At 36.7% G+C, this 26,530-nt stretch overlaps 2 protein-coding genes across 8 annotated transcripts in view; one reads left to right on the top strand and one right to left on the bottom strand.

Annotated features, from left to right (window-relative positions):
* Positions 1-286: 286 nt before the first annotated feature.
* On the top strand, positions 287-809 carry LOC129244242 (lysozyme X-like). The gene has a single exon (XM_054881857.1). The coding sequence runs from the start codon at positions 287-289 to the stop codon at positions 734-736; it is 450 nt and encodes a 149-aa protein (XP_054737832.1). The 3' UTR covers positions 737-809.
* An 8,510-nt stretch (positions 810-9,319) lies between these two features.
* The window catches only part of LOC129243678 (major facilitator superfamily domain-containing protein 6), an 84,014-nt gene continuing 66,803 nt past the window's right edge, over positions 9,320-26,530 (bottom strand). For all 7 annotated transcript variants that reach the window (XM_054880874.1, XM_054880873.1, XM_054880878.1 and 4 more), the window contains 4 exons: positions 19,715-20,190; positions 19,501-19,646; positions 19,270-19,431; positions 9,320-10,945 (listed from right to left, as the gene is read on the bottom strand). In XM_054880874.1, the coding sequence (XP_054736849.1) occupies positions 9,677-10,945; positions 19,270-19,431; positions 19,501-19,646; positions 19,715-19,775 (1,638 nt within the window). In that variant the 5' untranslated portion in view covers positions 19,776-20,190 and the 3' untranslated portion in view covers positions 9,320-9,676. The remainder of the gene's footprint in view (positions 10,946-19,269; positions 19,432-19,500; positions 19,647-19,714; positions 20,191-26,530) is intronic.

Raw genomic sequence — 26,530 nt, 5'->3', positions numbered from 1 at the left:
ACTGTTCAACTGAATTTTTTTGCTAAAGTTAAAGTTTTTGTAGCAAAGTACTGAGGCATCTATATAAACTTTTTCAGTGACCTTGTTTAACAGTTTTTATTCTATGATAAATAAATCTAAAAAAATATTTTTGCACGTTGAACTTTATTATAGGCCATCTCGAGGGAACATATGTTTAAATACTATATTTCTATACATATACTCGTTTATTTGTGCACACATGTATGTTATATGACTCGTATAAATATCGGAAGATTTCCGTTAATTAAACTATTACGATATAGACATGGATTCGATTGCAGTAAAAACTTGTATCTCCTTTCTTTTAACGACAGTCGCTGTACAACTCGTAGATGGACGCATATTCGATCGATGTTCCTTAGCTCGAGAGCTGCAATCACTGGGAGTACGACAGCAAAATTTACCCAATTGGGTTTGCATTGCGCTGCACGAAAGTAACTACAATACAGCCGAAATAAGCCCGCCGAACCCAGATGGCTCTCGCAATTGGGGTATATTCCACATAAGCGATCGCTTTTGGTGCGATCCCGAAGATGGTCGAGAAACTGCAAATGCTTGTCGAGTGTCCTGCCAGTCATTGATTACGGATGACATACGCGCATCTGTGACTTGCGCACAACAAATCATAAGAACGCAAGGGTTCACTGCATGGAATACCTGGAATAATGACTGTGGCAGGGGAGCGAATGTGCCGAATTTAGACGATTGCAATTGAATTGAAATTAATTGTATCTTTGAGGGCCAAAAATAAATTTAACTATTAATAATAAAAATTGTCTAAACCCATGAAGAATCGGTGTTTATAAATTCGCTGCTGGTGCATGCTTTTAATAAAATATAATATAAATGGCAGAGAATAATATGAAAATTTTGTTCCTACTTATAAGATGATTATAAAACCTCGTAAGATGTCTTTGCTCTTACTTAGGATAAAATTAGTGAATTGAGAAACCGTTTTTCTCGCCGTTGTGGTCTTGTGTATTACGACGCTATTGAAGTAAATTAGCGATAGGGATATTAAATTGTATTTGCTTATAGTGATAAGCAATTTGATAAGTTTGCATGAGATACTTATAAGAATCAGACTCGTTTGGATGTGGTTATTAAATAGCGAGACAGACGCCGTAAAACATTTTATTTCGATCTTAGACATATTTACTTTTTATCGCCTTTAATATACAGTCTGAACAACGCTACATTTGAATCTTCTACTCTAAGAAACTGTCCTGTGAGTCTTCTTCTTCAGCGCCCGCAGTCTTAGTTCCGCTTTCCCTACCACTGCTTCAGCTAGATTTTACCTGAGGAAAGTCATACAAGTTGCACGGCACTCCGGTGAAGAAAGCAGATGTTCAACATTGGAATGACAAAGAAAGGTTTTTACTTTATGCTGATGACCCTAATATTTATTCTATTATAAGAAATTATAAATTATAAAAAAATATTCAATTCACAAATGCCCAAAATGAGCTCGAGAAAGTTATATCTTGGCTTAGGTACAATAGGGTTCTCCAAACAGAGGTGTTATTTTGATATTCAATGAAAATTGCTACTTTTTAAAATAAATGATCGGATGTTTATTTCATTATAAAGAGGAAGGTATACCGATAATAGTGGAAAATAACATCAGACAAATGACCACCACAACCACGCTTACAGGACAGTATCCTTTTCATGAAATTTTCCATAACCGAATTGCAATGTGGCTGCCCTATGTCCTTGATAGCCTCACGAATTCCATCTTTGAGGTCTTGAATCAACCCTGGGCTGTTGGCGTAGACCTTCTCTTTCACGTGGCCCCAAAGAAAAAAGTCACAAGGTGTTAAATCACAATATCTCGGTGGCCAATTGTGATCACCTCTTCGAGAGATAAAACGGTCCAGATACTTTTCCCGTAAAATATCAATGGTTTCGTTGCATGTGTGGCCCGTAGCGCCGTCTTGTTGAAAATAAACGTTGTCATTGATCTGGCCATCCAATCAAATTCCGGTCATAAAAAATCGTGAATCATCTCTCGTTAGCGCAATCCATTCACCAATAACACCTGTTATTGGAAAACTATTAAAGCTATTTAAATTCAGTGAAACCTCTCCTAACGGTCGCTTCTATTAGACGGGCATCTCCCTTGGGCGGACACTTTTTCCTATACCGAGATTTAAGTGTAAAATTCGTAACAAATTAATCTCTCTTAAGGGGGCACTCTCTTGATCGAACGCGCACAGCTATTTTCCATAAAATTTACATAAAAAAATCTACTGAGCGGACGCGAACCTCTTATCAAAGGGCTTATTTTCATAACAAATCAAGCAAAAATCTCTGTTGAGCGGACGCGAACTCCTCATAGGCGGATAAAATGTAAGGAATGTGAGTGAGCAGTTACTTACATACATACATACTTACCAACTGGAAAAATGGTACCCCCAGATAAAGTGTGATGTTTTTTAAAACACACATTTAGTTTGGTTTGCGCAGAGGTTTGATATTATTATTTATGAACAACGCAGCTTCTCAATCTCGTGATAAACGTTTACAGAAATACAAAATAATTTACTACCAGCAATACGCCTTCAGTTAGAGACTGGCTTTACTAAACAGTTTGTAAATGTCGTAGAGGCAATACATTTCATAAAAGAATCTTAGGCAAAGGTTCAAACGAAAACCATTAAAACTGTTCCAAAAATCAGGGTTTGACCGCTAGCAACGCTGGCTTCATTAATTCAGTTATCAAAAATCTTTGGCGAAACTAATTCAAATTCTGATGAATTTATAACAATAGATAATGAAACTTGGACCGAAAACCTAGATTTCGGGTTGGATTATGTTACTCATGAGGAAATGTACACGTCTGATATAGATAGTTATGCAGGCGGTTCCATACTTGTAGGGTTAGCATTTCTGATGTAATCTGTGATGAGTTTTTGCTTAGCTGGTTTAGAATCTTGTTTATACAATTCCCGATAGGTCGACATGCATTTTTTAATTTTTTTAAAAACCGCACTATTTCAAAACCGTATAAAAAACCGCATAAAAACAGAATCTACAGTTTTATGTAGGTTATTGACTGAAATGTAATATTTATTTTTATTTTCGTTATTACTTTATATGCACTTATGCACATAAATGATTTCGATTTTTTGAAAAAATACATTCACATTTTTGCTTGAAGGATATAACATCAATATATTTTATTCAAATGTGAAATAGTACTCGTATTAATTAAGAAATTAAAAAGTTCCAAAATAAGCCACCCTCCGCTTGAGCGGACACTTCTCTCGGGCGGACAAAAGTTAACTAACAGTGAGTGTTCTCTCAAGGGATGTTTCACTGTATTTTTGTTTTGCTCCCTTGAAAACATCTTATTTTATCTCTAATTGTTGTCTGAGTTTGGAGTCACTTTGGACAATAAGTTCACTTTTACTAGTCATATTAATTGTATAATTTCGAAATATTAACCCATATTAGCTTTGTAAGGCGCAAAAGCTCAGGATTTACAAATCCTTATATTCCCCAATTGTTCTACACATCGTTCTAAAGTGGAATGTGCACCCTTCATTTGGAGTCCTTATTGTGTCTGTCACATAAATCGTATCCAAAAAGTTTTCATTGACTTTGCTCTACGTCCCTTTCGTTTTCATTACCCCATACCCTCACACTATTCTATATTCCTGCTTACCAATTTGAATTCTCTGCCGCCTCGGCGATTTATTTTGTCTTTAGCCAAGGAGTTGTGGAATGCACCTCTCTTCTGGAGCGAATCTAACTTAATACTCCATTTAGTGCGCTTCGTATTCGATTTTTTCCACATTGGCTTTATAAAAACTCTATATGGAAGGACTGCACTCTTCATGAGAGCTCTGATCGAATTCAATACTATGTATTTACAAATCTATTGGGATTGACTTTGCTTCTTCAAAACATTCTTCAATTGAACTTCTTAATTTTGCCTAATTTAATTTGGTAGATTTTGTGATATTTTTTCTTATTGAATAAGATTACTATTATGTTATTTGTTGTTTTTAGCGGAAATGTAACACTTACAAAATAATTTTTGTTCGATATTGTGACTCTAAGTGCAATGCATTATTTGAACTTCGGAATTAGCTCTTGCTCAAATGTATTAAATGAGCTTAATGGCTCGGGGGACTCTTGTAATGAGTCGCTCCTTTTGAAAAGATCCTGATGCTGTCTATGATTTTTCTTAGTATTTCACAAATCTCAGCAAGAATCTACCTTGAATAATACTTACGTGACGGTCAGATCAATTCATCTATTCATCTGTTTTCGATATTGCCATCCTATTTTTAGTGTGAAGAGGCGATGCCTTATCATCTTCGACGTACTCTCACAAAATTTAAAACTCTGAAAACAATCATTGTTATGCATTTCATTCGATAAATTATAAATATCAGTAGACGTTTTTTCAAATTACAAGTAGGTTAGGTTGCCTGGTTGGCAATAAGCCACGCATAGACCTTTTGGTCCCTAGATAGAGACCGACCTCTATGAATACTGAAAGTAGACATCATGTAGGATGTCAGCGGTTTTGGCGAATTTAAGCAGAGCTGGGAGATCCAATTTTGAGACGTCCTCCAGAACCTCAAACAATGGGGCTCCCAGGCATTTTAAACGCGTTTTTAATAATGCCGGACAGACGCATAGAAGGTGTTCTAAAGTTTCCTCAACATCCTCTCTGCATTTCCTGCATTTTTCTGTGTTAGCAATCCCTATCTTGTACGCATGTGCAGCCAATAGATTATGACCTGTTAGCATACCTATGATATTTCTGCAGTCCTTTCACGAGAGCGTAAGTACGAATTGAGTCAGTTTTTTGTACTTAGTTCTACACATAACTTTTGCATAAATTACAAGTAGACGTTCACAACAATTTGTGGCTAAAAAAAAAAAAAATAGAACTGGAGTGCGAACGAGGTTTAAGGGGATACCGATTTGCGCAAAGAAGCGAGAGATACTCGATTTGAAAGAAAAGGAAGGATTCACGCTAAACTGCTGGCGATTGCTGTAATTAGTACTTGCATCGATTTCTAAGGGTGCAAGACCTATATACAGTAGAAACTCGATTCTTGCTCGTAATGAAAGCCGGGCTCGATGCAAGTTACCATGTTGTCGCAAGTGCTGAGGTTTCTTTCCATACAAATTTAAATCGTTTTTTTTTTACTTTATTTTTATTATATTAATTAAATGCACTGTAAGGCCACAAGTTTCATTTGAAATCAAAGAAATTTTCGAGTTTGGTTTGTTTTGTGCACACTCGCTTGTTCAGTACCACACTGTTTCTGAGGCGTCACAACATCCCAGCACATATTAAATGCTGATACTACCTCCTTTCATGTAATGTTATTCGTATTTAACGTCACGTTGTTAGTTCCTCCACCGACTCTTTCGTCGTCTTCATTACAGTATTCTTCATTTAAATCTGTGGGTTTCGATTGAGGTTCAACAATCCATTGTTCGATTTCAGATTGGGAAACTTGTTGCAATGGCACTACTTCCCGAAGCACAGTTGCAATGAATTGAATATTGGATGCATCATCAGATATCTATAATCGTAACTCCGAAAGAGAATGAAATCGTCACAAATTGAAGTTGCAGTAAGAGCATCCCATCCACTATCTAAAAAGTATATTGTATTTCTCCGGTCGATATTTCACCATGACTCATCGCTAGGCACGAGCAACAATGTAACTTAAAAGGAGCTTTTGTAGTTCAATTTAGTAAGTCTTTTAACGTTTTGATGGAGAAAAACACATTACCGATATTTGGCCGTCGTAGCTCCTTAACTCGGCTTCTGTGGTGAGGCATGGAGCATTAGCAATAAGAAGAAGCGCTTTTTCCGGAAGATTTTGCGCACGAAGGAACTTTTGACTTGTTTATTTTATTAAAACAGGATTCTTTGTTTTGAAAAAAAATTAACATATACTGTGGGCAAAAAGTAAGGTGAATTTGGTTGTAAAATGAAAAATCTTAATTTGTTCTTGTAAATCAATTTCATCCCCTTCAAAATAATCCCCTCTCGATGAAATACACTTATGCCAACGATTTTTCCAATCCCCGAAACATGACAAATAGCCATCAGCACCTTCTTCGATTCAGTTTTTATCTCCTCAATCGACTCGAAACGCGTTCCCCGGAGTGGTCTCTTGAGTTTTGGGAATAGCTAGAAGTCACACGGAGCCAAATCAGGCGAATACGGTGGTTGCGGAACGATATGCGTGGAATTTTTGGCGAAATGGTCACGAAGAACGAGTGCAGTGTGAGACGGTGCATTATCGTGATGCAAAAACCAAGAGTTGTTGGCCCATAATTCTGGTCTTTTTAGACGAATTGCTTCACGTAAACGATGCATAACGCTCAAATAATATTCCTTATTAACAGTTTGGCCAGGTGGAACGAATTCATAGTGCACCACACCACGAAAATCGAAAAAACTGTCATCATGACCTTTATTTTTGAACGACTTTGACGTGCTCTTTTCGGTCTGGCCTCGCCTTTAGCACGATATTCGCTTGATTGATCGGTTGTTTCAGGGTCGTAAGCATAAATCCAAGTCTCATCTCCCGTAATGATGCATTTGAGCTTGTCCTGATAGTCTGAAAGCATTGTTTCACACACATCAACGCGACGACTTTTCTCCAAGAAATTGAGAGTTTTCGGAAATTTCATTCCGCAAACAAAATTTGATGGCACTTCGCTGCTCAATCAAATCAGACATTGTAAAAATCGAAAAATGCACTCTTGGTCGTTAAATATATTACTGATAATGACATTCACATGAAAGTTGGCCCAGATGTTATTAACAGTGATGCCAACTCATGAAAAAAATAACTAGAGCGAAGTTTTAATCCCGCGAAGTTTGACAAATAAATTCACCTTACTTTTTGTCTCTGGAAAAATGGTCCGTGAAACAATTCTTCAAGTAAAACTAAAGTCATCCAAGCACCTTTATTTCCTTTATTTGGTAGTCAACAGGTATACCAATATTTTTTTTTACTGAACGCGAATTCGACGCAATTTATTATTTATTTCCCAATAACCAATATTTTTGCATTATGATTTCCAGCAGCATTTGTACAAGCAAGGAACGCTATTCTCCCCTTATCGATCTTATGTCTCGGAGCCGAGGTTTCTTTTGAGTGCACAAGAGTTTTATCGTAGAGGGAGTCACTGATGATCAAATCAATTTTTCTGTGCAAATTTTTAGCCATCGTATTCCATGTCTCTTTTTAAAGTTTGCAACCCAACCAGCGTGGAAACCCACAGTACTTCCTCGAACTTTATTCGTAAAAACACCAAAAGAGAAAGACAAAGCAAAAAATGTTGCAAGTATCGAGGTAGAAAATGGTGAATGTCGCCAGTATTGAGTACGCAATGAAAAAAAAAAATTATGTTGCAAGTATCGAGTTTCTACTGTATGTATGTATGTAGATCAGGGCGAGTCAATTTTTTGTAACAAGTTTTCGAAAACATAAGTTCTAAGAAAAAGTTTCTGTTATTCGAAAGAGCAAACATTGCATTATTTATGAGACATTATTTCATTCACGTAGCTGTCTCGACTGGCTTCGTAGTAGCGAACTTGATAACGGTTTCTGACTTTATCTCACGAATCGCTAACTCGATTTTTGCCTTAAGGACCTGAATCGTTATTGGATTGTTCGCATAACATCGGTCCTTTACACCACACCACAAAAATAAAGTCTGACGACGTCAAATCACAGCTCCAAGGTGACCAATTGAAATCTCCGAGACGGTTGGTAATTCAATTACTGAACTTGGCACGCTAAAGATCGGCTGTGGCATGGGAAGTGTGGCATGGCACGCCATTCTGCTCAAACCCCAGATCATCCAAGCCCAAGTTTTCAATTTCTGGCCACAAAAAATATTTTACCATGCCTCTGCAGCGCTCATCGTTGACTGAAATGGCGTTTCAAGCAGCATTAAAAAAAACCAACGTCACAAATGTGGCAGTTTTGCTTATTAATAGGTATAGCCGCCGAGATGAAAATGCGCTTCGTAAGAAGAAATGATTGTGATTTATTTTCTATAAACGCACTGTGAGGGCTACACAACAATTTATTATTTAATTTTATTTATTTTATTTATTTTTATTCAATATTTCTCAATATTGTTCAAGCGTGTTCATCGCGGCTTGGTGAGAATCAGCTGGCTACTATTGTCTGTATGGGAAAATAAATCAGAATTAACAAATTAATGTAGATTCGTAGTAGGTTAGGTTAGCCAGGTTGCTTGTCTAAGACAAGACACACCGTGGCCCTAAGGTCCTTTGTGATACCTGCATGTGATTCTATCCCCTAACTAAATTGCTTAAACCACTTGGATCTTTTTATGAAGGTAACTTGTCCCTCCAGTGAGACATTTTACAACTTTCCCAGGTATTCCAAGAAATAATCGCCAAGTTATTTGGCACGGCTTCTTCAAAGTCCAGGACATTCACAAAGGAGATGCTGTACCGACTCAATTTCTTCTTCATCTCCCAAAATCCCGCGAGGTGCACCCATTCTTCTGGTTAAGGTGCCAATAGTGCAGTGACCCGTTATAACTCCTGTGAGGACGCTGGTAATTCATCTCTTGAATCCAAGCGAGCATTTGTCCATTTAAGATTCAGTTTTGGCCAAAGCGCTTTGGAGACCCTGCAGTTAGTAGTCAGAGACCACCTTCAATTGGTTTCCGTGATTACGCTCAAGCCAATCGCAGTGTACAGTTCGTTTAGAGGAATGCTAATGTCCTCTACCACTCGCAGTTGGTCCAGTTCAGAGCCTTTCCTTGGACACTCATCCGCTCTTTCATTTCCTTCCACTCTAGAGTGGCTGGGAACCCCACAAAGTGAGGTGTTGTGTTGTTGATAAGCGAGAGTGACCTCCACATCTTGAATTGATGTGCGCTGAGGCCTAGATCGCTGTTTGGCTACCTACAAAAATGGTAAGGTTTGCTAGATTCGTATTATTTTGCCCGCAAACGTCTCAGAGAAAGCCTGATAAAGATATTTGGACGTTCGAAAAAGACATATCCCTCGTCAATAGAGCAAGAACATCTTATGCATAGTACCGATTTCAGCTTCCTAACCTCATTTCGCCACAAGAGTGATCGCTAAATTCACTCCATTACAGCACAAAGACCATGAGCTGACAACGTAAGCAAACATTTTTTGGTCGCTGAAGCAAATGATATTAGGAATTGGGTTAGAAAAATGTAGAGTTTTGTAAAGCATTTTAAATTTAGAAATAATTCACATAAATAACAGAGACGGAAGGATATATTTGGCTTGTTTGACGTTTATTTCTTATTTTCCTATCAACAAAACAGGTTATTTACACTTATATTTAGCCACCACTCATATAAAATATTATTTGACTTGAGTACAGTTTTGCAAATTCAAGCAAATGCCTAAAATCCGTATTCCCCTGTATTTCGTACGTTTAAGGTAAAAAACTAAACCTTTTGATGAAATGCTTGTATCAAAATCGTAACATATAAATCTACATGCGTATGTACATACTTACATATATAAGTATACTATTTCACTGTCTTAAACGTATGTACGCAAAATTGTCAATAATACAAATATATAATAAATTACACAAACAAATTGTGTAGCATAAAATATCCACTGTTACAGTCTTTATCACGCCTTGCTTTGCTCTGCCAAAGCCAACGGACCAATAGTCACCTGTTCGTTAGGCACTTGGTAACCACTCTTGGGCAAGTATTGCTTCTTACGCGATCGTGGACGCACCAACATGTGAAGCACACACGCCGTAAATGCAAATATTGCAAAGTAGAAGAAGCTTCGTCGACCGCCGTAATGTTTAAAAACCAAACCACCCACCAGCGAACCGATAGAGAAGCCCAAGCCGTCGTCCATGCCAGCCATTAGACCCTGTACTGTCGCCGATGTGCCAGGTGGCGCCACAGCTGATGCATAGGCCACAATGCAAGTGTAACAGAGCGCATAGGTACTGCCTTGGAAGAACAATTCCACACCAACTAAATACCAGGGATTCGGTATCCAAGCGATGAGCGCGAGGCGCATCGCGTAAAAGAAGAAACACATTGTCATGCAATGGATATAGCCCAGCTTCTTGATAATTTCGCCGCTGTAGAAAAAGAAAGGCACCTCACCGGCAAGACACTCGGCAGCAACAACACAGCCTTCGATCAATTTAATCTGCGACATATAGCCCGTTTCGGCGGCCACCTCTTCGACATGCCAAAACATAAAATAGATAATGAATGAGTCGATTATACCGGCGATTGTAGCAAACACCAAAAAGATAGCTATGGCCGGGTGACTGACCAAGTTCCAGACATCTTTGAAAATGGACTCTGACGATGAGAGCTTCGGCAACTTCAGCTTGGAAACGCTAAGCAGATCGAGGCCACTGAAGATAAGCATAACGATGAGGGCTGGTGTAAAACTTTTGAGTGCTTCTGCAGTCCAAATATTTACCGCAATCCCCGCAAGCAGTGCAGTAGCACCAAAGCCTATCGTGCCCCAAACGCGCTGCGCGCCATACTTGCCCTCTTCAGACTCACCAAGCATATCAAAGCAGATTGCGTCCGAAATGGAGTTGACAACATTAAAGCCAATTGTTCCCAAGCACATAAATATAACAAACAGCCAGAAAGTGGATGTGCAATAAATGTAGTCTGGTTGTAAGTCCGGCGTGAAATGGCATGAAACATTGGTAGGAGTTGTCAACTCTGTTGTTGTGTTATAAGTAGATGAGGTGAAGCACATGTGCGTATCGGCTGGGGATATCACGTTGCTTGTTAAGTTTAGCTGTTGAGCATAAGCTGTTGAGGTAGCCGTAAAGTATGCAAGGAAATCGGTGTTATTTGCACCATCGAAGAAGCAGAGAGCTGGGTGAGCCACCGAGGGCAGCTTTAATATCTAAAGAGAGGGAGAAAAATGTTTGAATGAGTAAACTGTTATATTAGTAGAGCATTTATATTAGTGTAAGTAAATATACTCTAGGGTGGTTCCCTATCTACGGAATATTTTTCTTTTCAAAATGTTTTACTACCACCTCACAGAAATGCCTCCTCTGACTTTGGCGGAACTCCTAACTGGAGAGGAACTCAACTCGCATGTAGCTCTTGCTTAACTATCCTAAGGTGTTGGGCCTTAAATATATTTCAAGATAAATAGTTTTTATAAAACGCAAGTTAGGTATATACTTAAAATCGCAACGGTTTAGGGTCCCAGGAAATTGTTAGGTTAGCTATCACATTCGCGTAATGTGGGTTTTACTGTACAACTGCTCCTTTACATTCGTGGCGAAAATATAGCTATAAAATTTTCAGTTATCACTTTTTCAAATCAAACGTTGCCTTTTTCAAAATAAAGGGAAACTTTTGTCAAATTAAATTAAACCATTTCTAAATTTAGTGAAACTTTATTCAAATTAAATTTAATAACAAAACGCAGAAACGAAAAATTGTATATGGTAAAAAAAACCACATTAAAAAATATATCGTCCATATTAAATCATAGTGCGATATCTTTCTCAATAATACTAACTTTAGCTGTCTTTGATACGCCACTTCTCTGCTTGCTGTGCTTGGGCTTTATTCGCTCGACTTAAAATTTGCATGTGAAAGCAACAACAAAATCATCGAGCAAGATTCGCCATTTGCGAATATACCCTATAGGTTAGGTAGTTCCAGCCCTAATTCCCAATGTCTTGAAACCACTTCGTCTCTCGGATAAACAATCAAATACTATGAATTGCTACTGGAAATCCAAAGAAGTAAGAGTCTACCTACACAGCGATATTGCGTTCTGGCCATTTTACCTTAAAACTTAAAACTGGTATAAGCCACTATAGTCAATACTGCCAACTGTCTTTTCTGATATTGAGCAAGTTTAATTACTCATACTTTTTAAGTGCCTCCAAACAAATATAAAAATAATATTTGCCAGCAATTTTCGGGTGTTGCCAAAGTATGTTTATTTATGCCAGTTGCTCCATATGTTCGTCACTCGCTAATGCTCAGCATTTATGTCACTTAAAGGATCCCGGTGGTCTAGAATTTTCAAAAAATCTACTTTTGTTGATATTTCGAAAGTATAGGCTTTTAAGAATACACTGTAAACTGTAAAATTTTTGTAATGATATTCCCAGTACTTTCGATTCTAGAGCAGTTTTAGAAGGTAGAGTCAGATTCGTCACGCGCCCTTTAAGCCTTCAAACTCAATTATCTCAAAACTTCTTTTTTCGGACAGGTTTGTCAAAAAAAAAACACTTTTCAACCGAATCGACTGAATTTTTACATCCCAAATGATGTTCACAACATCAATGGCTATCGCCCGTACTAGAATCATATTATTATTTTAATTATTTGGTATTTTTTGTATTAAAAAACTGAAAAAACCCCCATTTTTATAGTGTCAAATTCAAAACCGCGCCATTTTGTCAATTTTTTTTTATTCTAGTACCGGACATATGTAGCTACAGCTACTGATTAATATTTTTTTTTTTGTTTTTGTGTTTGAGATAAATAGAAGAGCCAAAATGACCAACAATATCCAGGTCCAATTTTTCGGGAGCGTCAACTTCAGCGATATTTTTAAAATTATTAAAATTAAAAAAACACATTTTTTTCTTAAATTTTGTATGTAAAAGAAGCCTAAAAAATTTAGATATCGTTTTTCATTTTTTTTAATTAAAAAAAAAATTCTTGAAAATACCCTAAATTGTCGAGCTCTACACCAGCAGAACTCTTTAATAATGGTCGGGCATGGAATTATAACCTAGCAAATGTTTTCTTTCTCGGTCTTAGCATAGGAGAGTCAACTGGTATGAATTTCAATGCGCACTTCTTGGGATTTATGGGTTCTTACGTTATCCATAATTACAAACTATTTTTTTTTTTTAATCTGCGACAGTTTCTATTGTATCTAATCTATTAAAAAGGTGGCTCATTAATTATAAAAATAGATTAATGAATAATAATAATGCATAATAAAGGGTCACTAGACTTAAAAACAGTTTAATTTTATTTGAAAAAAGTTTCGTTTAATTTGAAAAAAGTTTGGTTCAATTTGAAATGAAAATTTGAATTTGAAATTTAAATGGAAAATGCTATTAAATAATTTTTCCATGTAAAACCAACCCGTTCGAAAGTATTGAGCAATGCTTGTTCCTTTTAGATATTTCAAAATGAGTTCATTCAAATTTTTTCAGTATCCTCTGACAAAAAACAAACTATGTTTTCTGTGTTGCAGCTCTTTATTTCCTGCATCAATAAAATCGTTCTTTTTTCGAGTAACATTTTAAAATTGGAAGATAGTGGAGAAAAATCAGTACTTAAGCATTCGAACTGAGAAAAATGAAAAGAAGAACTGAAGAAAATCTCGAAATTTAATCTTACAACTGGGCGAAACAACTGGAATTATAACATGGAAGGTATTTGATGGATTCTATCCATTTTTTAATAACTGGTTTATAAATAAATATTCAAGTTACTTAAGAATTATTTTCGAAGTTATGCGTAATATAAAAATCTAATAAAAATAAAACGGGTATGGGCAGGTACTCGTACGAACTTTTAGCTTTTTTGAACATCCAATACTTTTTAGCTATAAGCTATTTTTCAATACTATCAGGGATCAATTTAAGTGAACCAAATTAATATGTTTACAAACAAAGTATTCTACTTAAATACCACTTTTTCTATTTTTTAGATGTTTACTAACTAGCTGATATTTTTTTATAAAAAGGCACTTTTAAAGGCTTGTTGTTATTGAGGAAATCCCAATGTGTTTTTTTTTTATTCTCTGTAAAGCATAATCGATATAATTAAGTTTTGAATATAACCCCCAAAGCTCCTATTGCAAGATCTAAACGAATAGGGTGATATTTCTTGAATAGCCCGCTGGAAATAGACTTAAAAAACTTAGAAACATACAACAAAAGAATCTGGTTTTTTCACAAAGAGCAATGACTCCAAAAAATAATTCAAAATAACCTCACAAGTAATAGTCCAATAGTATTAAATCACAACTTCTGAGAGGTCATTCAATGTCACAACTAGTTGAAATAATTTTATTGTTCGATGTGCCGCGTGGCTACCCCGCCTTGTGGAAACCAGATGTTGTCAAGATCAGCGTCTCTCAATTTCAGTTATTGAAAGTTGATTACCTGCGATATTTGTTTGCAGTGATGAACGATGATTCCATCGAGTAGATCTTGTCTTGTTGGCTTTTGAATCATCTTTTGCCATGATGAAGTTATAAAAATTACTGAATTCATTGAAAAACAAAGGGCAGATCATGGCTGAATAAATAGCGCCGAAAGGTCATGGGGCACATAATGAAACCCCCTTATATGTACATACGTATTCTATACAAAGTAAAAGATAAATATTTTCTTCGACTTGTTGTCTTAAATAAGACTTTTGCCGATGGGTTTGGGTGGTTTTGCAGTTTTATTTAGTTTTTTTTTTAATCAATTTCCACCTCGATCAAAGCCATAAGTATTTCAAAATATCTGTGGGTTGTAAGGCAAATATTCTAGCACGCATATTTATTTTTTCCAATAATGTATTATAAATTACCAAAAATTGGCGCTTTTTACTATACAATTGCAAATATTGTAAAAAGCTTTTCTAAAAGACATAAATGACGGGTATTTCCAAAATTCTTTAGGAGCTATATAGGTAAGAAACATTAGACTGCAATGGGCGTTTTGGAACAAAAAGTAGTGCCTATTACGAGAGTCGTTTGAAAAGTCCATGCAAAGTCAGAGAGATGGCACTGCTGGCGCGTGCCGAGGTTATGTTTAGTTAAAAGCATCTCTTGGAAGAGCACACATAAAGTTCTAGCCAGTTCGGTTGATTTGTTTGTGTTTGGCATTCATTTGAATCGAGGAAGTCGAGTGATTTTCCTTTTCCATCACGGCAATGCACCAGCTCATGCCTCAGTATTTGTGGTCGCAAAATCAAGGGAAATAGGTTTCCAACTTTCCTTTTTTCCAGACTTGACTCTCACGGATCCCTTGGACTACTATTTGTTTCCCAATTTGAAGAAATGGCTGGCGGGAAATGGACAAATTGGACAAATCCTATTATTTGAAAGGGATGATGAAACTAGAACAGCATTGAACGAAGTGTTTAAGCCTAAAAGGAGACTCGCAAAATGAAAAAGATTACCCAAACAATTAGGTAGGTAGGTAGGTAAGGTGGTTGTCTAAGACACACTTAGACCTTTCGCAGGTATATTGTGATACCACTGAAGCTTATCCTTACTCTACGTGTTCCTTTTCAAACCATCCGGTTGCTTTAATAAACGAGCAGAGCTTCGTTAGTTTTAGATGGGCTATGTCCGCTACATCGGTTAGAAATGCTGTATCGAGAGTGCGCAGCCTTCTCATAGATAGGCTTTCACACTCTCATAAAAGGTGTCTGACTGTTTCCTCTTCTTCTGTATTAAGACAGCTTCTACAGTCGAAGTACGGGAGTCCTAACCTTCTAGCGTGTCTGCCTATTAAACAATGACCAGTTAATACACCTATCATTTTTCTTATAGATTCTCTGTTGAATCTTAGCAAGATCTTCGATCGACCGCTGTTCCAGTTCGGCCATGTTTGTCTGCTTAGTTCGCATGCTGTGAGGTTTTGCCAGATTGTATTTACCTTTTTGATGGTTTCCCTGTCTATAAGTAATTTACAAGTGGCTATAGGCATGGGTATCAACATCTTATCCGGTTCGAGATCGAGCGTTGTACCGGTTCGTGTAAGTTCATCCGCCTTACAGTTTCCTACAATGTTCCTGTGGCCTGGTACCCAGATAAGGTGCACCTTGTAGCACTTAGATACGTCATCTAGTAGTTTAAAACATTCTAGAACTGTTTTTGACGAGTGCGTTTTTGATTCAAGCGCTTTTATTGCTGCTTGACTGTCCGAGTAAATGAAGACTTCATTTGTGGATAATCGTTTTTATTTCTTTAAGTCCCTCTTTTATGGCAGTGACTTCCGCCTGAAATACACTGCAATGATCAGGTAAGCGAAATAATTGGCATACTCCGAGTTTATCGGAGTAGACCCCTCCACCTACTTTGTTGTCCAGTTTTGAGCCATCTGTGTAGATGTTTAAGTCATTTTTCTTAACAATGAGCCCGTTATCCCATTCCTCTTTGGAAGGAAATACTGTGACAAAGGATTTATTAAAATTGATGTCCTTGCTCTGACAGAAATCCATTGTGTTGGGAATGCAGGGGAATTGTTCTAAAATTGAAGAGTGTCCTCTTTGGTTCGTTCTGAGTAGGCCGATTTCTCTTAGTCTGAGAGTTGTTTTGGCAGCTATTTGCTTACCGTATTGCTCTATTGGTAAAATGTTAAGCATAATATTTAGTGCATCTGTAGGTGTGGTTCTGAGGGCCCCGCAGATGCAAAGACTGGCCATTCTTTGTACGTGTGCCATGGTTCTTTTAATGTACAATTTATCTAGAGCTGGCCACCATACTAATATGCCGTATGTTAGGATTGGTCTGACAATTACCGTGTAAAGCCAGTATACGATAGATGGGGAGAGACCCCAACTTAGTCCTATCAGCTGTTTACAAGAGTATAATGCTATTGTCGCTAGAGTCGGAGGAGCTATATTTGGAATTTTGTGTTTCCTGGTAAATAGGATGAGTTCAGTTTTATTGGGGTTGACGCTTAGCCCATTTGCATTTGACCAGTTTTCAACCATGTTTAGTAAATCTTGCATGACTTCTCTAAGTGTATTGGGAAATGTCCCTCTTACTACCATTGCAACATCGTCCGCATATGCTACGACGTGTTGTCCTCTCTCCTCTAGGCTCTTTAGCAAGGAGTTTAGTGCCAGCACCCATAGGAGAGGGGACAGCACACCGCCTTGAGGTGTTCCTCTGCTAACTTTTTTCTTGATCTCTGAGGCCCCTAGGGTTGCGATCACCAATCTGCTCAAGAGCATGTTTTTTATGCACTCAACCAGAGCGCCAGAGATCCCGAAATCCGTCAGTGCCTTTATTATGGTTTCCGGTAGGATGTTGTTGAACGCGCTTTCGATATCTATAAAGGCTACCAGTGTGAATTCTTTATTATACACCCAAACAATTAAGTAATTTTAATTTTTCCACGGACTTTTCAAACGACCCTGGTATTGTATTTCTTGTAACTTTAGCGATAACCAGAACTTATAATATCGGCGCTACAATATTGGCCCTGCTCTAGATCAAAGGTGTAAGTGTAACAGAAGCTTCCTTTTCTTTAGTTTGATTCAAAAGTATTATAGTTTATTTCAAGTCTAAAACACCTTTTTTTACCTGAGAGCATTTTTAAGGAACACCTTTTGTACACGTTCAATTCTCTCAATTGCAAAGCCTCCAGATAAATGTGGTATACTCTAATCTGGACCGAGCAAAGGAAGTAAAAAGCTATTTGAGAGAGTAGGGGTCCCAGAATATCGAGCTTTTGCTAGCCATATAAAACCTAATAGTGAGTAAGCAGAGAATACAATAAAGTTAATGTGAGTATTGAATAAAAAATGGGAATCAGAGATCACGTCTAGATCTTTGAATTCATGAACAGATTGAAGTAAAGTATTATCAATGCTATAAGATGATTGGAAAACATTTTGAGTTTTGGTGAAAGTAAATGCACACATTTCTTAATACTCATAGAGATACCAGAGTTACTGCATCAGCGAACGAGCGCATTAATTTCCGTTTGCCACATAGGAACATCCTTATTTTTTCTCATTGCGGAAAATATTTTTAAATCATCAATATACAGAAGAAAGTTGGCAAATGAAAAGCATACTAATATTATTAATATATAGAACAAAGAGAAGATGTCCTAAAATACTGTCTTGTGGCACCCTAGGGATGCAATGAAGAGTTCCGAACATTCCCCCTCAATAGTTACTGTGTACACATCGTCTATCGGATAAATAAGATTTCAAGCTTTGAAAGAAAACAGAATGAAAACTAAACGAGGCTCATTTACGTAATAGAAACGAAGAGAAACTCTATCAAAGGCTTTAGAAAAGTCCGTGTAAACATAATCGACTTGAAAACCTTCAGCAAAAAACAATATTCGCCAGAAGCAGCTATGTTGGAAACTTTAGACCTACCCGTGACAAATCCATGCTGATTGTGCGGGATTAAGCTCCTAGTCGCAAATTAGATATTTTCCTTTACAATTTTTTCGAAACCTTTAGACATAATAGAAAACTTCGAGATCAGACTATAATTGTACAGTGTACAAAAAAAATGTTAATTTTAATTTTACTATAAATAATAATAAATAGCTATTAACAGAAAATAGGTTTGGATATGTTATAAAATTTAGATATTTTAAGTGATAACATTGAAAGAATGTTGATTTTTAATGAATAAAATATCAATTTGTTCCACTGAGTATACGTGTAAAAAATTGGTTAAACAAAGAAAAAAACAATAATTTAATTTTTTTCATCTACAATTGCGAATAACTTTTCAAAGAGCAATTTTATAAAAAAATGTTAAGAAACCTTTTTTGTACAGAATTGAATTTCCTTACAAAATCTTTATTGTTCGTTTTTTTATATTTATTTGTTGATAAATTGCAGAATTTCAAAATAAAAAACTTAAATAAAAAAGCTTGATTACTCGGAAACGACTCATCTGGCAAATATTTTGAAAGAGACCTTTTTGTAGGGAATTTAATTTACTAAAAATCTATGTATACAAAGATTTTTTCACCTCAGTAGTTTGGGAGCTTTGACGCAAAATTGAAAGCACAAATAAAAAATAAAAATTGAAGGTGATAGACCTCTTAATATTAATATTAAGGGCTCTAATCTTCACAATCACATTGAACAAGATTTTCGATATAGTGAAGAAAACAAAAAGTCGATTTTTTTGGCCCAGTCTATTTTACACATCATTCTTTTTACCACTTTTCAAAATAGGGATGATAGTTCTGGTTTTCAAATCGTTGATAAAAACTCCAGAAGATGGAGATTTATTGTAAATTATTATAGTTTGAGAGGAATTACGGAATTATAGGAATTACGAACAGTCAATCCTTATCAATCTGCGAAGATCATCATTTCCATCATTTCCTGCGTAACTAAAACACTTCACCAAAATCTGATTTGAACCACCCTAATTCGCACATAGATGCATGCATAGTATATTAGTTATATAGTCGATGGAATTAAAAAGGTGATCGTAAACGTAGCAAATTCTTGTGCACACATACATACCTCTGAATCGCAGTTGGACACATTCGAAGCTATGAAACTGACGCTCCAAGTAGCATTTACATCATCGATAGCCTGCAGTGCTGATGGCGGTACGAAATAGAAGGCGGCATAAGCGAGTGTCATCAGGATGATTAGCAGCGAGAAGATAAATTTGCGGAAATGCTAAAAACAACATCAGCTTAATTGAAATATTTTTTTGTTACATTGTAAATTTGTGGCACAAGTAATTACCGAAAAATAGTCAGCAATATAGCCTACAATCGGTTTCGCTATTACATACATAATTGGCAGGACCGATGTTATATAGCCCATAATATCCGGTGGAATGCCCAACTGTTTTCCATAAACCGACAGTTGTGGCAGAATTGGACCCATTGCTGAATATGATTGAAGCCAAATGGATTAATAGCAAATAGAATTAAACAACATCGAGCATAAAACTTACCCGCCATGAAGAAGAAGAAATGTGCCTTTATCGGCAAAAGCCGTTTGTTAACTTTTACCATTATCGCAACACTTTTTAAACGCCGACACAGAGAAAATTGTATGTAGCACCTAGTTGATTGTCGTCAAACACTTACAACTCATTAACTCCATCCGTAAGTGTTGCTGATTTTTTACTATCTGCATATCCAGTTGCGCTTTGTCGGTAATGACAGCCTCTTTACGCGGTTTCGAAAGACAATCGTGGATTTTTATCGTCTTCACTTCGTCTAAAAAAATCGGCAAATTTTTTGTAATTTTATTAATTGATATGCGAAGCTGATAAGCGTTCTTCTGCTCCGTAGTCCGCTCAGCCGTTTGGCTGTAGTCAAGAACAATTCACAAAAGTCGTCAAGTTCTTGCTCAGTGTATATTTACTCGCGCTGTTTACACTGGCGCACTGGTGTTATTGCCCTCTGATAGTTGTTAGTTTAATGTCTAAAAATATAAACAAAAAGGCTTACTTAGTTTCACATTATCTCCAACTCAATTAGCAGGTATGTGTATGGAACAAGATTTATGCATACATACGTACACACATACACGTATGCATATGGAGTAAAATAATTATATTTTCCTTGTTATCAGAATACTTGGCGCAATATTCAAATCTTATCAAATATATAACAGTTTATGAACACCAGCTCAGCTCTTCGTGCCTGACACACATTCTTAGTTGTTTATACTAAGTAAATCAGAACCACAGATTATATGAGCATAATTTTGTAATTAATTTATTGTTTTAATGTATTTTATTATGATTAAAAACAAGCCGATTAAAAACACCGTTCAATATTTTCTAATGAATTTTGTTTTAGTAGAAAAGTTATAAGTTGTATAATAATTGGCACTTACGCCCTTTTTGTTGTGTGTTGTGCGTCTCGATGACTTCCACAACTGGAGGGACCTATAGTTTTATGGCGCCACGGAACGGCAGATGGAGAGTTTTTTGATGGCAGAAATACATTCGCTCTTAGAAAGGCATTGACGAACACCGATGAGTGGTTATTACGAGCCTTCGAGAGAAATATTCTTCGCAAGATCTTTGAATAAGATAGAACCACGAGCTGTACGCCGAAATCGACGTAGTGAAGCGCATTAAAATTCAGCGGCTGCGCTGGCTATATCACCTTGAGCGAATGGTCAATACCGTTCCAGCAAAGAAGGTGCTCTTTTCGAAATGTACTAGTGGAACTCGCAAAAAAGGATGTCGTCATCTACGTTGGGAAGACCAAGCCGACGGCGACCTGACCCCCTTGGTGTTTCTAAATGGCTTCAACGCGCGCAATGTAGTGCCGATTAGTGCATTTTGGTAGCGGCCAAGACCGGCTACCGATTGTAGTTGCCAGTATTAGAAAGAAAATGTGTTCTAACCATTGGTGCTTTGTGCCGTGAGCTTCGAACCTGCGCACTTCCAAATGGTAGTCATGCACCAATCCACTCGCCTACGCCCGAATTTCAATCATGCAAGCTTCAGCTGAGCCAAATTCTATAGCATATTTCCGAGGACTTCGATATTTCTGGGTTCTCTATAAGATATCGATATTTAACGGCAAACCACAAAAAAGGCAAACTGCAAAATGCAAAATGCAGCTGACATCGTCAAAACAATTTATCGAATTTAAAGCACAAAAGTGCGATTCTTGGACTTCTTGTATGGCACATTTGCTAAAACCAAAACACGTTAACGTCCAATTCTTCAATATGTTGTCAAAAATAGTATGGATAGGATACCGCTGTAGTGGTTTCCGATGACAACAAAGTTTTGCAGAAAAGTGGATCAATAATGTCAACGCACATAGCGCGAAACAGCCGATCTAACAGAAGAAAATTCAAATTTTCAAATATGAAAATTCTCCAATTTTTAATTTACATTAAATTACTAATCGACTATTGAGTCTATAGATACCCTGTGTTTTGCTTTTTATTTTTATTATTCGTGTTCAAATTTTTGTATCAACGATCTGGTAAATTCTGCCAGTTAGCGGCAAGCTTAGCGAATTGATCAGTGAAAGAAAAAGATCAAACGAAAGAAGAAAGTGGTGTATAATCAGAAGAGGTTGAGGCAAGTCGTAACCCTTCCTAAGGACAAACTAAGAATGCTAATGCACTGGTACCAGTTGTTTCTGTGACCAACCCCCAGAAACTCACACACAACTTCTTTTCGAACGTGATGCTATAGTGCGAAGAAGGATTAAATATCTCGCCCAGAAGAAAGTCACATACGCTCAGCCCAACCCAGCTCCATCGTAGGTTTATGGAGAGAGCTGTGTTTGGATGAAGTACTGTGATGAGTAGAGGGCACAAAAACCGTGTGATCGAGGTGCATATCTAATTTGTATTCATTCGTTCATTCAACATTTAACATTTTTTTGTTTAAAATCTTAGAATACAACATAATTAAAAAAAAAATTCAAAAATAAATTTCCGCCAGTTTTTATGCAATTTAATAAAAGATTCCTTGCCTACCCATTGATTTCTGTTCCAATCGCTAGAATATGTATCATGGTCCAGTCGAGCCTTATAATTTCCTATATTTTTCAGAGAAATTTACGAGAGTGTCCGAAATACTCGTGAAATCGCTTTTGTATGAAATATCGTTTAAACTAAAACAAGGCGCGAATTTCCAATCGAACTAAGACAAGTTTTACTACTGGATTTGAGCTAACAGCAAAGTTGTTAGTATTCTTAGGGTATGACTCATTGAAAAACTACAAGGTGTCGAAATTCCCCAACCACTTATTTTTCAATATATTATACCTGCATCTACTTGGAATTGCAATTAAGTTGTAGCTCGCATGTTGATGAGAATAAGTTGAATAAACACGTTCAAGACGAAATGATTTGGTGCGTAACAAAAAAATTGGCTAATGACGTCACTATGCCATAGGTAGCCGGCGCTGGCAGTGAACAGAAAACAAGGAAAAAACATTTTTTGGTTCACTAATGCAAACTAAGTAGATATAAAGATGTGTACTTGGGGATACCCGCAATTTGATGGACAGAAAGGCATATACGTTTGTATGTATTAAGTAAACTGGCGTCAATAGTTTCGCTGCTGAGAGTTTCTCAATGAGAATTTATGGAAACTTGTTCGCTATCTCAGCTTCCCTACTGACTCTGAAATGATATTTTTTTCATTTTTTCTTTCATTTCGAATGTTTGCCTCTGTGTCTCTGTGAAAATTAATAATTTGAATCATAAATCATTTGTAAATCGACAAAAAAAATTATTTACCACGACAAAAGATAGTATATCAACATTTTGACCAGTTTTCACCTTTTTTTTCTAATATTTATTAGCTTTTTATAAAAATATAGCTCATTGTCTAACAAAAACCATATAAATCCGTGTTTCAAGCTCCATACCAAAATTAGAAAAATTACACAAAGTTTTCATCCCAATTCCACGATTTTTAATTAGAATTTCTACAGAATTTTTTAGTTTCCAGTTTTATAGCTTACTAAATTTTTGTAAAGTACAAGTTTAAAATAGATGAAAAATTCCATTAATTTTTTGTAATTTTTTTCACTGACGGTGTTGCGGATTTTCTAAAAAAAATCAAAATTTGTCCTAAAGATGCTTAGACGTAATAGTCCGGGAGCCAGGGGTCGATTTTGGACCACGTTTTTATACCGTTAAGTTCTTGGCTATACTTGTGATTTAGCTTTCATGAATATCGAAAGTGAACGTCAGCTGGCGCACCCGCGGTGGGTGTGATTGTGGGAGGGTACGAACCGTGTCGAAAAAAAATTTCTACCAACTCATTTTATACCGGCTGAAATTTTTTTGTGTATTGTTGGCATTTAGTAGAATAAAAAAAAAATAGTCAGCTGCGCGGTTAAACATTTTTTTTCGACACGTTCCGCAGCATCCCACGCACGTACCCAGCGCTACTGGACCAACTGACGGTTAGTTTCGTCATCCATTGGATGGCGTCTGCCTTCAGTATTAAAATCAGTCGGCATGAAATGATGAAGTCAAAATGACCCCCGGCTCCCGGACTATAACGCTTTGGTTTGGGCTTCCGTTTGGGCTCATGTTTATGCTATGGATGTACATTTTTTTGGTTTTTACAACCCGGGATTTTTGGTGCCTCGTTATTGCAATCCCGTAATTACGGTTTCACGATGGTTGCCTTTATATGGCATGTGATATGTAATGTAATGAAAACAGGAGAGGCTCAGCAGTATGCCTGTATTTATACAAAGCGGCTGCAGGTAAAAGATGGGGCTTAAAACCGCGTATAGTACCCTGGCTAGACAGCGATTGGAAGTAATCTTCTCTTCTAAGAAATCATTGTTCGGTGGCCAACATTAGAAAATATGGTACCTAAGAACAAAATGGCGGCCGCCGTAGCCGAATGGGTTTGTGCGTGACTACCATTCTGAATCCACAGAGAGAACGTTGGATCAAATCTCGGTGAAAGCACCATAAAGAAGAAAAAGTTTTTTTCTAAAAGCGGTCGCCCTTCGGCAGGCAATAGCAAACCTCCGAGTGTGTTTCTGCGAAGAAAAAGCTCCTCATAAAAAATACCTGCCGTTCGGAGTCGGCTTGAAACTGTAGATCCCTCCATTTGTGGAACAACATCAAGACGCACACCACAAATAAGAGGATGAGCTCGGCCAAACAGCCAAACAGGGTGTACGCGCCAATTATTATATATATGGGACGTTCCACGTCAACCGGTACACTAGCCGGTCCAAAATTCTATGGGACCGATTTTGAAGACCAAGGTCTCAAAATGATCGTCTGAATGTCCACTATTGAAAGCCGTCTGGCCCATTGAGAAATTCAATATGACGTCCAAATTATGGCGTCTAAGCTGACTAAAAATTAGAGTTTATTTAAAATCTTGTGTGCTCCTAAGAAAACCAGGAGCAATGAAAAAAAAGTAATACTGATTCTTTATGTTCTTAGGGTCGCAGATTACGATTTCCGAAGCAGATTTCTAAAATTCAAAATGGCGGATCCAATATGGCGGCCGAAAATATTAATTTATTTCTATTTATTTAAAATGTATTTCTAAGGGGTTTTTGGGGTCGCTGATTACGAATCTGAAGTCAGATTTTTTAAATTCAAAATGGCGGATCCAATATGGCGGTCAAAAATAAAAAACACTTATTTCGATTTTTTTGAAACCTGTTTTAAAAAGGTTTTTGGGGTCGCTGATTGCGATTCTGGAGTCATATTTCAAGAATTCAAAATAGCGGATCCAATATGGCGGCCAAAAATATTATAAATAACGTTATAAAATAAAAAAAAAAATATATATATAAAATAAAATAAAAAATGAAATAAAAACAAATTTTGGGACCACCAATTTTATCTGCTAAGTCAATAAGAAGAAAACGACCTTCCTTCTTTAGATTGAAAAAACAAAATAAAATCACATAAAGTGAAATTGAAGCACCTTGAAATACACTGTGAGAGTAAATGGAATAAATGTTTGTCAAGAACACAGCTACAAAAGACCCAAATAGCACGTTATCGCTGCAACATACACGTACAATTACAGCAATGAAATAAAAACAAATTTTGGGACCACCAATTTTATTTTATTTTATTTTTTTTTTTTTTTATTTTATATATAAGAACAAAAAGGAAAGGCGACAAAGGACAACATCCATTCTTATCACAGCAGCGCTGCCTTCTACCCCAACTAAGGCTCTTGAAATTTTATTAGACTTTCATCAAATCCCAGAAATATTTTAATGGGATAAAGTTAAAGACCTAGTCCCGAGGTTAGTGGCTATCTTCACCAACGGTTCAATACTAAATAATAGGGTCGGGAGTGGTATTCACTCAGAAGTGCTGCAGCTAAACCTAAGTCTACGGCATTATGACCATTGCAGCGTTTTTTAAGCTGAGTTGATAGCTAAAAGGAAGGCTGCGCTGTGTGTCAAGAACTCCTCTAATGCAGCACAGTCCATCACTATTTACTCTGACCGTCAAGCTGCCATAAAATCTCCACAATGTAATAATACTTCTTCCAAAGTAGCAATTGAATGCAGAGCTACATATTCTTAATAAGCTGGCTAAGCGGTGTACTACGAACGTTGTCTGGGTTCCTGGACACAGAGACATTGCTGGAAATTGCAACGCGGATGATCTTAAATCAGTCAACTCCAGCCAATATGTTGGCATCCCTTAAGCCTCAAGCAAGCTGTGGATACATCGTGTAAGCCTCATCAATATGGACGCTCATCATTTGACCGTTTAGAGCTTTCTAGTGTTAAATAACTCTAACTCAAAATGCTGGGCTGTAAATCTTCGAATTGACTAACTTTAATGAATCTGTATTAAGTTTTTTAGTTAGTTCTCCGAGTGGCAATTTACTAGGATATCGATTAATCGAATTAATTTTTAATTTGTTCGTTTTTTGACCTCTTAAGAGTAATAGTACCTTAAATATGGTATACAGGTCTTAAAACATTTCTTTCTACAAAAAAATATTATTTAAATCCGACAATATTCGAGGTAATAATCATGAGAAAACAGGGAAGAGATTAACATCTGTCACTCTTGGCGTTAAAGGTCCCTGAAAGACAATTCCGTATCAAATAAGTGTGCATTTTAGTATTATCATTCATAACAAAACTACTTTGCAAACTACTCAGTTTTGTGCTAGGACCGGGGGAAAAATAAGTACTTTCCCCTTGTGATATTATACGAGTCCATTACTTTAAAAAACCTGTTCATAGTTGTCGTCACAAACACCTCAGTGTATAAAGTAGTTGTAGTTGTATTTGAAAACAGTTAGAACTACATATGTACA

The sequence above is a fragment of the Anastrepha obliqua genome, chromosome 4, assembly GCF_027943255.1.
Source record: "Anastrepha obliqua isolate idAnaObli1 chromosome 4, idAnaObli1_1.0, whole genome shotgun sequence".
Classification (NCBI taxonomy): Eukaryota; Metazoa; Arthropoda; class Insecta; order Diptera; family Tephritidae; genus Anastrepha; species Anastrepha obliqua.
Note: the sequence above shows the minus strand (reverse complement) of the source record. Positions and strands in the feature narration are given on the sequence as shown.

What these genes read in the sequence shown, in the direction of transcription:
- LOC129244242 (XM_054881857.1), top strand. Translation starts at nt 287, where the DNA reads ATGGATTCGATTGCAGTAAAAACTTGTATCTCCTTTCTTTTAACGACA.